A 15,710-nucleotide genomic window follows, 5' to 3' on the forward strand; every position below is an offset into this window, starting at 1 on the left:
TAACTCAAATCCCACGGGGTCTAGTACCCATTCTGGTCTTTTCAGACACAGAGGGAACAGAAGACATTTGTGCAGGCAAAACACTCAGACACCTAAAAAAGGGGGAAAAGTTAAATCTTTCAGTGCAAATCCAGTTATTGAAAATTAAGTTACTGATTTTAGAGATGTATAATTGTGAAGTATAAATCAAACTTTGGCAGTTTAGAGTGAAAGAATTTAAAATCTTTAATTGGCTTTACATTGAATACATGTGGGAATGGTAATATTTTGGATATGTTAGGTTAGCTAAACTATATTATTAAAACCAATTTCATTGTTTCTTTTCCATTTTTCAGTATCACTAGAAAACTTGGTTATATATTTCTTTCTGTTGGGCAGTAGTAATATAGAGCATAAGGAGTTTACAACAAAGGATTTTTATTAAGTGTTTAAAAAGCCTTGTGTGAAATTATATTTATCACCTTGATGTTTAAATGTAGTTTTTGTTTGTTTGTTTAGATAGGATTTCTCTATGTAGCCATGGCTGCCCTGAAACTCACTCTACAGACTGGGCTGACCTCAAACTCAGAGATCCATCTGCCTCTGCCTCCTGAACACTGGGATTAAAGGTATGTGCCACCACACCTGGCTCTCCGATTGTTATCTTTAATTATAGTTGCCTTAATTTGCTTTATATTGCTTTGATAAACAACATGACCAAAATCAACTTGGTTGGGAAGGAAAAGTTTTATTTAGCTTACCTATTATAAGCCAAGGCAGAAACCTGAAGACAGAAACTAAAGCAGGTACCATGGAGGAATGCTGCTACCTAGCTTGTTTACCGTAGCTTACTCATCCTGCCCAGGAGTAGCACAGCCCACAGTGGACTGGGCCCTCCCTACGTCAGTCATTAATCAAGACAATACTCCATAGACCTACAGACCAACTTAATGGAGGCATTTTCTCAATTGTAATTTCTTTTTCCCAGATGACCCTGGCTTGTCAAGTTGACAAAAAATTCTAAACAGGACAGTAGTTATCCAACGTATTTATTCAAGGAGAACTATGGATGAAAGGCTTTATGTGCTTTTGGATTGTAAATTGGTGTGTTTTAAATTGGCATGGTAGATTTTGGGAACTCTACAAAAGAAGTCATGACATAGATGAGAGCCTGCATCAGGATTATTGGGATAATGGGAAGCATTATTGAGAGATTTTGCAAGGATGCAGTCAATGGGTTTTAGTAACTGGTTAGATACGAAGAATGAAGGAGAGGTAAAGAGAAGATACTGAAGTTGACAGGGAATAAGCATAGTGATTTTTATGGACATAGGAAATAAAAGTATGGGTTTTAAATAGAATAGTTAATGGATCAGTTTTGGTGAGATACCAAATAGGCAAATAAAAAGTTATCATACGGGGCTGGAGAAAAGGCATTGTGGTTAAAAGCATTGGCTGCTCTTCCAGAGGACTGGGGTTCAATCCCAAAACTCACATGGTGATTCCCAACTGTAATGTCACCCAATGTTCTGACAACCCAACATTCCCTCTGACTTTTATGAGCACCAGGCATGCACATGATGTATGTGTAGACAAAACACCCATCCACATCACATAAATAAAAAAATTTATGTAAAGTAAAATGAGATCATAGCATAGACTGATTGCAAATAATTTTTAATTATAGTATAAGATCTTAGTATACAACAGCTAGAAGGAATCACAGAACCTTTGCCAGCTCCACATCTATGGATTCAGCCAACCCTGCATCAAATACATTCACGAAAAACATATCACACCCCACCCCCCCAAACAAAACAACCTTTGGGCCTGGGAGGGAAGGGTAGCTCCATGATAGAGTTCATATGCATGAAGCCCCTTAGTTCAGTTCCCAGCAACAGCAGTAAAACTGCGTCTGTATTAACTATTTATGGATTTTTTTCCTTCTAGTTGTCATTCTCTAAACTGTATAGTACCTTGACAGTTAATTTACTAAGCATTTACCTTGTATTAGGTACTAGAAATAATTTAGAGATGATTTATAGTATATAGAAAGATGTGTGTAAGTTACATACAACCGTAGCATATTTTCTGAGAGCTGAAGCATCTGTGTATGTTGGTAAGTCCAGGAACTAATCCCCTATGAATACCAAGGGATAGCTGTGTAGGGTATCAGGGCCAGAATGGGCACTAAATGATAAAAGTTAACTTCAAACTTCAATCTTTTTTTCCCTCCCTCCCCCTCCTCTCCTTTTCTTTCTTTCTTCCTCCCTCCATCCCTCCCTCCCTCCTTTTTTTGAGGCCAAGTGTCCTAGAATCTAGGCTGTCTTCAAGCTATGTAGCTGAGGTTAACCTTGAATTTCAGATCTTTGCCTTCTGAGAGCTGAGGTTGTGGAAAACTAGATTACAGACCTCTGCTACCTCACCTGGTTTTTGAGTTTTGGGGAATTAAACTCAAAGTTTTCTGGATGCTAGACAAGTACTGTGCCAACTGAGGAACATCTCCAGCAACTGGGTTATCTACCCAGTTCAACTTCTATTCTTAATGGCTTTGAATAATCTGTTGTTACAATTATATATGAATTAAATAAAATTAGAACATCAAGGGGGGGAAATGGTAATACTATGTTGCTACCACTATTATTAGTTAACACGTCCTCAGTCATTTATATGAATCAAGAATTTGCATTTATAAATGCAGTTTAATTCAAATAAGCATTATGTTTAGAAACAACACAGACTTTTACTTTTCCTGTGCTATCATATCTCAAGATGCCAGCCACATTGTGTCTTCTAATCCAGTCCAGTCATTTATAAACATCAGAGATTTATTCCTCCCTGATTGGGAATGTGAAGTCCATTCTGGGTATTGGCACGGGTCTGAGATCATGGTCACAATGAGCCCTACCTGTAAGGCACTAGTCCCATTCTTAAGGATGTAGACTTCATATAGTACTCATTTCCAAGAGTCAGCACCTCTTAATATTGTTGCATTGGAGTTTAAATTTCAGCATGCATTTGGGAAGAGAGAACATTTAAACCAAAGCTAGTAGTTAAAAGTTACTCCATTTACTTCTAAATTTTCTATGAGAAATTTTATAGTAAATCTGCAGTCTATTTTGAATCAGTTTTGTATATGTTGTGATATATTACCTGAGGTTTTCTAGTTAAATTTTTTTCATCCAGTTGATCATCATTTGTTGAGATTTTTTTCTCCTTTAAGTTGGTGCTTTTGTCAATAATTGGCTATGTAGAAAAACACATATTTACATACACATGTACGTAAGTGTCTTTGTCAGTGCTTTATTTGCTGTGAAGAGATGATATAACCACAGCAACTCTTAGGATAAGAAAACATTAATTGGGGCTTGCTTATAGTTTCAGAGGTTTACCATTATCAGGGTGAGATGCAAGGTGGCACTCAGGCGAACAGTATGCTGGATAGGTAACTGAGAGTTCTATATCTCAAACCACAGGCAGCAGGAAGAGAGCCTCTAGGCCTAGGTTGGGCTTTTGAAGCCTCAAAGCCCACCCCCAGTGATGAACCTCCTTCTGCAAGCCCACATGTACCCCAACAAGGTCACTCCTAATCCTTCTAAAGTAGTGCCACTCCCAACAGTCCTGTGGATGCTATTCTTATTCAGACCACCACAATCAGTACATCAGTAGATTTTTTTTTTCTTTTTCAAGATAGGGTTTCTCTGTGTAGCTTTGTGCCTTTCCTAGAACTCTCTTTGTAGCCCAGGCTGGCCTTGAACTCACAGAGATCTGCCTGGCTCTGCCTCCCAAGAGTGCTGGTATTCAATACGTGCGCCACCACCGCCCTGCTGTCAGTGGATGTTTATATTTGGCTCTTGATCTGTGTGTCTCCCCCTACATTCCCTTGCTTACTATAGCTCTTTAGATCTTTGTTTTATTTTATTTTCTGAGACAGGTTTTCTCTGTATAGCTCTAGCTATCCTGGAACTCCCTCAGTAGACGAGGCTGGCCTTGAACTCAGAGACCCACTGAGCGCTGGGATTAAAGGCATGTGCCACCACCACTGCCCAGCTGTAGTAGGTTTTGAAATCAGGTAACAAACAAATTCCCAAACATTATTCATTTAAAAAATTGTTACCATTATAAATACTTGTGTTTCCAGATAAACATGAAACTTGCCTACCAATTTCCACAAAAGTCGTATGCTGGGGTTTTTATTGAAATTGCTTTATAACTATAGATCATTAGGGGGGGGTAATTACAAGTGAATTACAAAGAAATGACCTTTGGTTCTTACTTATTTTCTGTTTACTTTCTTTACATTGTTTTCTTCATTCCATTTTATTTGAATGGAGTATACCCCTTTGTCCAGCTTCTTACAGTGGATGCTTAGATCAGTGCTTTAGACCTTCTCTTCTGTATAAACACTCAAAGCTCTGAATACCTACCTCCCTACTCCCTTTGCTGCATACTACATATATATTATGCACATTTTCATTTTCATTTGGTTTAATACATTTTCAAATTATCTTGGAATTGCTCCTTTGATTTCTGGTTATTTAGAAATAAATAATTTTTTAGATATTTGAAGAATTTGGCAAACATTTCTTAATGTAAACAACTAATTGCAGCTGGCTTTCCAAATTAATTTGTATTTGTGTGATTTTAGTTCCTTTAAATTTATGAAAACTTGTTTTATGGTTCAGTTTGTTATCTATCTCAGTGACTTCATGTGCAGTTGGAAAAAAAATGTTTTGTTGGGCAGGATATTCTGTAGATATTAAATAGTTTGGTTGGTAGTATTGATCTAACCTTACTGGTTTTCTGCCTTGCTTATCCTATTATTTACTGAAAGATGGATTTTGAAGTGTCTAAATAATTGTAGATTTTTCTGTTTTTCTTCTTTGTTTTATTTCTACTCATTATGTGTTAGTATAAAATGTTGTTTGTTTGTTTGTTTTGTTTTTTTTCCAGAGCTGAGGACCAAACCCAGGGCCTTGTGCTTGCTAGGCAAGCGCTCTACCACTGAGCTAAATCCCCAACCCCAGTATAAAATGTTATAACAATATACTTTCATTTCTTTCACTCCTTCTTCCCTTTTTTATTTGTGTGTGTGTGAGACAGCATCTCATGTTGCCTATGCTGACTTCAGCATGCTTCAGCCTTCAAAGTTCTAGGTTTAAAGACATACACCACCATGCCTGAACTCATTACTCTTCCCTTCTTTTTGCCTGGTACTGTTGGCAAACATCTATATTTGTTTTAATCTCTATAATTAGTACTTTTTGCTTGAAGTAGATCATAATTTTTTTAAATTTTAAAGCAAGAAGTAAAATGCTATTTTTGTCTTGTTTTGTTTTGTTTTGTTTTGGAGACAGGATTTCTCTGTGTAGCCCAGGCTGGCTTCAAACTCACAGAGATCCACCTGCTCTACCTCCCGAGTGCTGGGATCAAAGGTGTGCACCACCACCGCCCGACTGTAAAATACTATTTTTATATTTACTCATAGGTCTATTATTTGTTGAAATTGTCACCTCTTTGCTTAGTTTCACATTTCCATTTGGTATGTTCTTTCATCCTGAAAAGCTTTTGTTTTAATACTTCTTTTTTTTTTTTTTTTTTTTGGTTTTTTGAGACAGGGTTTCTCTGTGTAGCTTTGCGCCTTTCCTGGAATTCACTTTGTAGACCAGACTGGCCTCGAACTCACAGAGATCCACCTGCCTCTGCCTCCCAAGTGCTGGGATCAAAGGCATGTGCCACCACCGCCCGGCCTATTTTAATACTCTTTGTGGGTATTGATCTGTTGCCATAAAAGTCCTTAGTTCTTGTACTTCTGAAAATGTTATTTATTTTCCCTTTGATTTTGAAAGGTATTTTTGTTAGATATAAAATTAAATTGGTTGAAGTTTTCTTCTTTTTTCTAGACTTTGAAAATGATGCCTCTCACTTGCCTTTTTCCTGATAGGAATTCAGCCATGGTTCTTACCTTTATTATTCCTTACAGAGTATGTGAAGGGTATAGAGAAACCTCCTGGAAAAGAACTTGAGATAGAAGCTAAAAAGATTTCCTGGACTTGTTCAGGTTTAATAAAAGGAGATGTGTAGGTGGATTACACACTGCTTAAAATGGCAGCTTAAATCATAATCAGTAGTCAATATTTATGATTAAGGTGTGACTACTATCCTCTTACACTCTTCTGGCAATGCTACCCTGGGCTTTAAACAAATCACATCTGTATACTGGTTATTTTTGGACGAGCACCAATACTTACAGTGTTTCCTTTAAACCCAGATCCTAAAAGAGACACTGACATTTCCCTGCATATCTAATAATCTCAGATTTTATCATTATCAAAAATAATAGCAAGTGCTTTTATACAGCATCACCTGCCGAGTATTGTTGTTGAACTCTCCTTCTAACACCTACTTCTATTGTCTTCTCCATTAATAAGTGCTAAAGTCTCCCAGTTTTTTTCTACTGAAAACCATGGAACCCTCTTGATCCATGTCCCATACCCCAGCGTCAGTCTGTTGACAAATGTTATTTGCTAGAGTCTGCTCACATCTACCATCTCCTCATTGCTGCCTATTGGTGAGTCAGTCAGTGTTTAATATAACAGCCCAGTGGAACCTGATAGATAAATCTAAGGCAGGTCATGTCATGTCTTCAAAGTCTCCAGAGATTTGGCTCAGAAGCCTTCATCTCAGGCTAGCTCAAGTTGGTGCTGACCCTTCATGGTCTTATTCGTTCACTCTTGGATGGCTGTAATAGTTGAGAAGATCAGGTCTGTTTTAAGTGGTCTCTCGTCCCCAGCTTTATTCTGTGAGATGGTGTTAGAAAAGGGTGAGCACAAATGCCCATCAAGTCAAAGAAAATGACACAAGAAACCAGGTCAGTGTGTGAAGAGAGTTGAGAAGAGTGCAGATGTCAGGAAGTGTGTGATCACTCTCTGTGACCTGTGTCAGGGTTCATTTGTTAAATTACTTGATTATGGAACCCATTTCTTAGATCAGATAGGAAAGTCAATTATAAAGGGAGCTGTCTCAATAAAGTGGAAAATGTGGGCTAAGTAATGGTTTCTGGTAAACATTTGACTTTTCCATCTCTTTTTAAATTTCAGCAAAGTACTGTAATAGATTCTCTTTGTAGTTAACTCAGTGTCTTAAATATTGCTGCTAGCTGTTTAATTCACTTGCTCACCTCCCATATCATATTCCTACTGCAAGTTAGGATTTGGACTTTGTACGTCCCTAATCTAAATGTATTTGGTACTTTACATTATGTAAAGGACCATGATTACTTTTTCCAATGTCAAAGGATAGAATCAAAACTTGTGTTTTCTTTTTTCCTTTCCTTTTTAGACTTAAAAACATCTTCAGAGCACTTTTGGGCCCTCACTGAAGTTCTTTCTGTCACCATAGTTTTCTCTTCCGGTTTGTCATACAGTTAAAAATCACATTTAGCTGTTTCAGATTGACTTCTTTCCCTTAACAATATGTGTCAAGGTCTCTTTCTCCTTTTTCATGTGCTAAATAATCAGTAGTTGTCAGGATGTACCATAGACTATTCACCTGTTGCAGGGCATCTTGGTTGCTTCCAGGATTTGATAATAATGAATAAAATTGCTGTAAGAATCTGTGTCCAGAATGTGTAGACACAAGTTTTCATTTTGTTTGTGTAGGTGCTGGAAGCACAATTTCTGAATCGTTTGAATGGGTGTCAAGTGTAAGAAGCTGCCAGACTGTTCTCCATTGGTTGTACTCCTTTGTGCAACCATTAACAGTCAAGGAGAGTGCCTGTTGAGCCACACCCCCATCAGTGCTCTGGATTTGACCATTTTAATAGCATAGAGGGGTCTCATTTTTCTTTTAATTTGCATTAACACTAGTTTCAATTATATTTTCTACTCTTTCAAGTTTCCTGCTTCTGCTATTCACATACAAATATCTGTTTACTTCACTTTTTGTTTGTTTGTTTTTCAAGACAGTTTCTCTGTGTAGCTTTGCACCTTTCCTGGAACTCACTTGGTAGCCCAGGCTGGCCTCGAACTCATAGAGATCTGCCTGCCTCCGCCTCCCAGAGTGCTGGTATTAAAGGTGTGCACCACCGCCACCTGGCCTTTTTTTTTTTTTTTTTATTAAGCTTTCATTATTTATGTATGTGAGTGAGTGCTTTATCTCCATGTACAACTTTATGCCAGAAGAGGGCATCAGATCCTACTAGAGATGGTTGTGAGCCACCATGTGGTTTCTGGAAGAGCAGGCCGTGCTCTTAACCACTGAGCCATCTCTCCAGCCCCTCACTGTTGTTTTTAAGGCACTCTTCTGGCTGTTTGTCTATCATGATGCTAATTTAATTAAAATTGCTTTCTTTTTTATTTTTTTCTCTGTTGTAGGACATGTTTATTCATTTTAATGTTTTAAGTTTGCTTTGCCTGCATACTTCGGGAAGGTATAGGTGTTATTACAAAGAATCAAGTGTTTTATAAAAGGCTATTTGAAAACTATTGCTCTGGTATATCTCATCTAATCTAAAAATTGAGATCAGAAAAAATAACTTTCTATTGTGTCTCTCATGTTTTAATTTTTGTACAGTTATTTACTGTTTGATACATACTACATAAATCCACTTTGATGAAAGCAGAATCTGGATTTTTAGAGAGACAAGTAAATGCTCATGTGTTTCTTTAATTATATAAGGTGGTGTATTTCCTGAACTTAAAAAAAAAAAAAAGTCTGATATTCTTGGTTCTCAGATTTCTTGTTTTTATTTTATTTTATTTTTTTCTGAAATAACCTTAAACCTAGTATAAAGCTTTTAGTAACCAAATTTTAGGATCCCGACTTTAAATTGAGACATCGTCCACATTGATTTATATTTATTTGGGTGAATGTCATTGTAAGTACCATGCTGGGTGTTTTATATCTATACATATATGTATATGTGTTGTGTGTGTATGTGTCTGAATAGATCAGACTTTCTTTAGTAGAAAAATATATAAGCAACTTATTTATTTGTATAGTGCTGTAGTGAAACTGCATGCACACAGGTACTGGAATAAGTGGCTAACCCACACCTTTCAAACAGGAGTTACTCTGTTTTTGCTCTAGCCGAGAGTGAGCGGGCCAGATGAAGAAGTGAGAGTACATTCCAGGTTGAGTGGAAGCACAGATACAGACACAGATGCTGAGAGGCAGCAGGGTAGCAAGAAATCACAGTAACAGTTCGAGGCTCTGCCATCTGAGTTGCTATGTCAAGGAAGTTAGAATTGCTTTATCTCCTCCTTTCCCATGAATATATGCTTTTAAAGTATAACAACAAAGCCCCTTCCTGCACGTTTGACATTTCTGTTAAGACATATTTTAATGTTAAAAATTATTGAAACCCTTATGTTCTATCTAAAATTGATTAATAGGAGTTCCTGATTTGTAGAAGAAAGTAGTATTTATGTTTTTTTGGCTGGTTGGGAGTTGTAATTAGCTATAAATGATAAAGACAAATGCAATAGTGGATGACTTTTTTCAGTGCTTGTAATAATGTCTTGTGTTATTCTACTTTATCCTCAGAACATCTCAGTGAGGTGGCTTGTTTAATTATCTCCATCTTCTAACCAAACTGGGATGTAGAGCATTGATTCATCTTATAGTATATGCCTTGCAAATAGCAGGGTTTCATTTGAACCTAGGCAGTCTAAGAAGATGCATAGCAGTGTCTCTTCTTATGCCCCCATTCTGTGAGATCATATATAATGAACACTTCAGTATAATGTCTAGCACATAAGAACTGTAAACTTAAATAATGATCAATTGCCAATAATTAACTCACTTTGCTCAAGTCTTTTGAGTTAGTACCTCAGGAAATTGTTTTTTCCTGTGACTTACTTTCTATCACCCTACTGATAGCACATGATTCTGGAGCCACGCTTTTTAACCACTACCTTCTATTACCTGCTTCTTTGTTGATCTGTTTATATGTTCTGTATTACATCACTAGCAAGGACTATTTCATCAGTGTATATTCCTTCCTTAATGCGGTGTGTCTTACATAAAAATGAGCAAGTACTATTATTCAATGACTAAATGAAAACCAAAAAACCTGACCTCTGCTAATCTTAGAATTTAAACATCATTCATACCACCTGTACCTGTGTTTAATTGCTTTTATGTGATTTTTCTATTGGTTAAAAGTCCACCTGTTGCTGGGCGGTGGTGGCACACGCCTTTAATCCCAGCACTCTAGATGCAGTGAGTTCCAGGACAGCCAGAGCTCTTGACACAGAGAAACCCAGCCTCAAGAAAGAAAGAAAGAAAGAAAAGAAAAAAGAAAGAGTCTGTTTTAATGTTATATATACCAGGGCAGTCTCTGCCAATCCCTGCTAGGAAACTGATGTCACACTATCCTGTAGAGGTCACTCAGCTTGTAAACAGTGAAGCACAGGAGAGCAGTGTTTAGGGTCTAAAACCAAAACCAGTTAGAAATATATACAGAACAACATTTAAAGATGTTTTAAGAAACTAAAATAAAAAGGAGAAAAACTTTGTAATTAAGTCATTTCAAATTTTTAAAAATTTTTCTCCGGGGCGTTCTCTATGTTTTGTGTTAACTTGTATTTCCCTCCTCTCCTCTATCTAGAGTGTCTTAAACCATTCTACCTTGTGAGAAATTGGATGTTCTTGCAGATAGTCACTGTGGGAGAACACGTTTCATTTAGTCCCAGATGAGGACCGGAAACTTGAAATCAGAGGAGCATCTGAAATCAAGTAATATTAGGTAGGATAAAAATTACAAGGGATTTCTGCATTGTTATTAATTTCCAAAGTATATATTAAATTTTTCATATTCAGTGGACATTTCGAAAAGAATTTGAGACTTCCTGAAGGATATGGAAAGGATATGCTAAAGATTCTATTTTTGCTTGTGTGGCTTTGTGAGAAACTAAGCTAGGTTTACTTTGACATTAGCATTAATACCTTGTGGTCCAAGGAAACTTAAAAATGTACTGAGGTACATTTCAGGAATTTTGATGTTTAGATATAAAGTGAGTATTTATAAGTCTAGAGACATGTGATTCATCTTTTTCATATGAAATGTTTGTTTTTTTTTTTAACTTAATGTATATGTGTGTTTTACCTGCATGTGTGTATGTGTGCCACAAGCATGCAGTATGCAGAGTCCAGAAGAAGGTGTTGGATACCCTGGGACTGGGATTAGAAATGTGTGAGCCACCATATCAGTGCTGGGAAATGAACCTGGGTCCTCTGGGAGAATAGCCGTGCTTTTAACTGCTGAGCTGTCTTTCAGCCTCGTGAGATTTGTCTTGTCAATTATATTTTAGAGTCAAAGAAAATTTCTTTTACAATATTTAGTGATTTTATTTAAACGCAGAAAACATCAGTTCTGGATTCTATATGTCAGTATGGATGCAATTAAAGGTCACAAAGACCTTGAGAGTTTTGTGATAAAAGACTCTTCTACATGACCAGTTGGTGACTCTTGCTGTAGCATCTTAATAATGACATAGCATGTCTGATTACTATCAGAGATGTGGTTTTACACTTAGAGGTGATGGTTGCCTCTATAAGTGGATACCATTGTAGTTAGAGTTTTCCTGCCTGGCCCAGTCAGAACAAATCTCTCTTACCCGCCAGTCCCATAGTCGCTCAGACCCAACCAAGAAAGCACACAGAAACTTACATTGCTTATAAACTGTATGGCCGTGGCAGGCTGCTTGTTATCTACCTTTTCTATCTTAAATTAACCCATTTCTGTTAGTCTATACTTTGCCACATGGCTTGTGGCTTACCAGTGTCTTTACATGTTGCTTTCCATGGCAGCGGCTGGCAGTGTCTCTCCCCAGCCTTCTACTTCCCAGAATTCTCTTCTCTCCTGTCCCGCCTATACTTCCTGCCTGGCCACTGGCCAATCAGAACTTTATTTACACAGAGCGATATCCACAGCATACCATGATTAATGGGGACATTTGTAGCTACTTCATTTCAGAAAACCTGCTTCATTTTTATAATGCTCATGAGCTCTGGTTCTGGAATTACATTGCAAGGTGGAATCAGAGCTCTGCTACTTCTAATCCTGTGACAGTGAGAAAATGATCTCGTCCCTCTGCCCATTTCCTCATCAACAAAATGTGCTCATTACTACTTACCTGATAGAATGACAGAAATTTCAAGTTGTTTGCTTGTTTTCAGTGCTGAGGGTCAAAGTGTGGAGTATTGGACATGGCTCAGCAAGCATTCTACCATTGAGCTACATCTCTACCTACCCCTGTTTTGTTTTGTTTTTGTTTTAGTCTTGTTATGTAGTTAGGGCTAGCCATGAACTTAACTGTGATAGCCGGTTGCCTCTTTCTCAGGACTACTGGTGTGTTATGGGCATGTACCTCCATGCCAGGTGGAGTGTAAAGATTCTGTAATAGAAGGAATCATGACAAGAAGACCTAGCAAATAATACATTATCAAATGATATTATTAGGTGTTTAATTTTGTAACTGATGGATTTGGACTCTGTTGTCAGCATGGCGTTTCAGTCATTTATTATTTGCTTCATATGTTATCAAGTCTCAAGTTTTTAAATATTACTTTGAAATAATTAGATATATCATAACTGTTGTTTAGAGAGAAATGATGAAACACCCTGACTCAGTTCTTTTGTGTTCTCTGCGTCTACCACTGATGCTATTTTCTATTCATATTCAAATATATTGGTTCTATTTTCAGTTCATGTGAGAACATAGTCTTATGGCATGTAAAGAGCTTAAGTATTATGTGGAGGTGAAGAACTAGGGTTTTTGACTGACGCTTTGATCCATGGTGTCTTTAATCCATTGTGTTCTTTCAGAAGAGATCCCAGGAAGCAGTAGTAAAGGGACACTTGATTCTAGTTAGGATCCAGGTTAGCAAGTAGTTTGGTGGTCACTGATCGTTCTTCTTCGAGATGTCACTTAACGTGCTTGGTCTCATTTATTCTTCAGAACTGTCATCTCTAAATGCCTGCCTGTACACTATAGTTTTCTCAAGTACCCACTGTCCAAGCTCACTGCCTGAAATGATGTTAGTCCGCGTTGTCTCCCCTTTCCTAGTTTAACTTGGGAGAGTTCTTGGAAAGGAGTTAGTTCTACTTAGCAGTGTTATCACTGTCTCATTTCCAGTCTTGACCTTCAACCTATGCTTCATCCATCTGGTGTCATTTTCCCATGTGTATTATGTGCCCTGTATGCATGCAGTGCCCACAGATGCAGAGTAACCTAATAGTGCTGCTATACTTGTACTTTGAATTCAGCATTGATTTCCTATTACAGGACTGAATTTGAACTCTTTTTATTTTTCCAGACAGGGTTTCTCTGTATAGTTTTGGAGCCTGTCCTGGATCTTACTGCGTAGACCAGGCTGGCCTTAAACTCACAGAGATCCGCCTGCCTCTGCCTCCTGAGAGCTGGTATTAAAGGTATACGCCACCACCGCCCAGCTGAATTTGAACGATCCCCCCCCCCCCCCCTCTCTCTCTCTCTCTCTCTCTCTCTCTCTCTCTCTAAGATTTATTTATTATGTGTACAGTGTTCTGCCTCCATGTATCTGCAGGCCAGAAGAGGGCACAGGATCTCATTACAGATGGTTGTGAGCCAGCCACCATGTGGTGGCTGGAAATTGAACTCAGGACCTCTGGAAGAGCAGCCAGTGCTTCTAACCTCTGAGCCATCTTCCAGCCCTGAATCTGAACTCTTAAACACAGCATGCAACTCATAATCTGCTACCTTCCTTGGTTCTCCAACTTCATCTGTAGCTTTTGACTTTGTACTTATCTTTGTCTGTTTTACTGCTTTGTCTTTTGCTCCTCTTGAAATTCCTAGATCAGAATGGCCCATCAGAAACTATATCCACATACTCAGAGTATAGTCATGGAGTGAATGAATGTATGGTATAGAGCAGTGGTTTTCAACCTTCTGAATGCTGTAAGCCTTTAATCCAGTTCCTCATGTTATGGTCACCCCCAACCATAAAATTATTTCATGACTACTTCATAACTGTACTTTTGCTACTGTTATGAATTGTAATGTAAATCTCTCAAATGCAGAATATCTGATATGTAACCCTGTGAAAGGGTCATTCAATCCCTAAAGGGGTCACGACCCACAGGTTGAGAGATGCTGGTTTAGAGCATTGGCATGCACAAAAGTTTTATACACTGAGAGAAGAAAGCAAGTTCACATTTTTGTTAACCTGAACTGAGGAAAACAACATCTTTGCTAGAGTTTTTCTGAAGGACAGTCGGCAGTACAACAATAGTTTATTTTTCTCCAGTTAATCTGTTATTAGAAAACTTGCTGTCTGGAGAGCTATATATTTATGTGTTTCTGTGTGTTCATAAGTACATACTCACCTTACAGTATTTGACTTACTATTTGGCATAATTTGTTATGATTTGGTTCTTATGTTTATGACTATAGGTAAATATCCCAAATTGTTCCTTAGAATGATGTGTTGAACAATGAACAAAGTTAAGTTAATCCACCTTGACTCTCCCTTGGTAGGGAAGGAAAAAAGAAACCCAACTACCCTAGCCACTTCTCCCAAAATAAGAGAGTGCCTTAGCTAGCGCTGGTGTGTTTTGTTTGGAATGGTTTCTGATTTTCAGTGCTATGGGCGATTACTATCGTTTAGTTTTAGTTTTAATTTCTTAGACTCAGAAGAGCTTAGCTGTAGTGATTAGGAACTAAACTCTGAAGCCAAACTGCTGAGTTCAAGTACTACTTCTAATTCTGTGACCGTGGGCTGGTTACTTAACCTCTATTTATGTCTATATGCTTATGTTTGCTTCAAGTATAAAATGGAGACAGTAGCACATAGTTTACAGTAAACGATTACTTACACAAGGCCCTTTGAACAGTGTTTAGCAGTGCTGTTATATTGCTGGCTCTTGTAGTAGCTAGTGCTTGGATTAAATTCGTTAAGTATATTTATAGATCTTGATTATGTTATCTCCATGTGAGTTGTTTCAGATTATAGCTCCCAATGTATTTATTATCATTGATCCAGGTTTTTCAGCCCTTTAATGTCACTTTTCTTTTTTTACTGTTTAACAGACATAGTCTGTCTGTCTCTCTCTCTCTCTCTCTCTCCCTCTCTCCCTCTCTCCCTCTCTCCCTCTCTCCTCTTACCCCACCCCCACTTTCCCTTCCCCCGTTTTTTCAAGACAGGGTTTTCTGTGTAGTTTTGGTGCCTGTCCTGCATATGCTCTGTACACCAGGCTGGCCTCGAACTCACAGAGGTGTCTACCTGACTGCCTCCGGAGTACTGGGATTAAAAGCGTGAACCACACGCCGCCCAGCTAGTTTATTTCTCTTAATGAATAACTAAGAGCTACTGGGTGTGGTAGCACACCTGTAGTCCCAGACTAAGGCAGGATGGCTATGGAAGTTCAAGGCTGGCTGGTACTATATAGCAAAATAAACCAAACAAAAAGCCCAAAGGCAATATGTATAATATTTTATAAGTTTTTTGGGTTTTTTCAAGACAAGATTTCTCTGTGTAACTTTGCACCTTTCCTGGAACTCAACTCTGTAGCCTGGGCTGGCCTCAAACTCACAGAGATCCGCCTGGCTCTGCCTCCCAAGTGCTGGGATTAAAGGTGTGTGCCCCCACCGCCCAGTAAAAGTTTTATATTTTATAAGTATCAACTATACTGTTTTATTATGAAGAGTACTGTGATTTAATTTTTAGATTCTTGGTATTTTCATTCC

At 38.0% G+C, this 15,710-nt stretch overlaps 1 protein-coding gene across 5 annotated transcripts in view; it reads left to right on the forward strand.

Annotated features, from left to right (window-relative positions):
- Smg7 (SMG7 nonsense mediated mRNA decay factor) overlaps positions 1-15,710 on the forward strand; it is a 68,063-nt gene that overhangs the window by 12,180 nt on the left and 40,173 nt on the right. For 2 of the 5 annotated variants that reach the window (XM_036202145.1, XM_036202147.1), the window contains exon 2: positions 10,592-10,729. The exons of the other annotated variants lie outside the window; for them this stretch is intronic. In XM_036202145.1, coding sequence (XP_036058038.1) covers positions 10,677-10,729 — 53 coding nt within the window. In that variant the 5' untranslated portion in view covers positions 10,592-10,676. The remainder of the gene's footprint in view (positions 1-10,591; positions 10,730-15,710) is intronic. 5 annotated transcript variants of the gene reach the window in all.

The sequence above is a fragment of the Onychomys torridus genome, chromosome 11, assembly GCF_903995425.1.
Source record: "Onychomys torridus chromosome 11, mOncTor1.1, whole genome shotgun sequence".
Classification (NCBI taxonomy): Eukaryota; Metazoa; Chordata; class Mammalia; order Rodentia; family Cricetidae; genus Onychomys; species Onychomys torridus.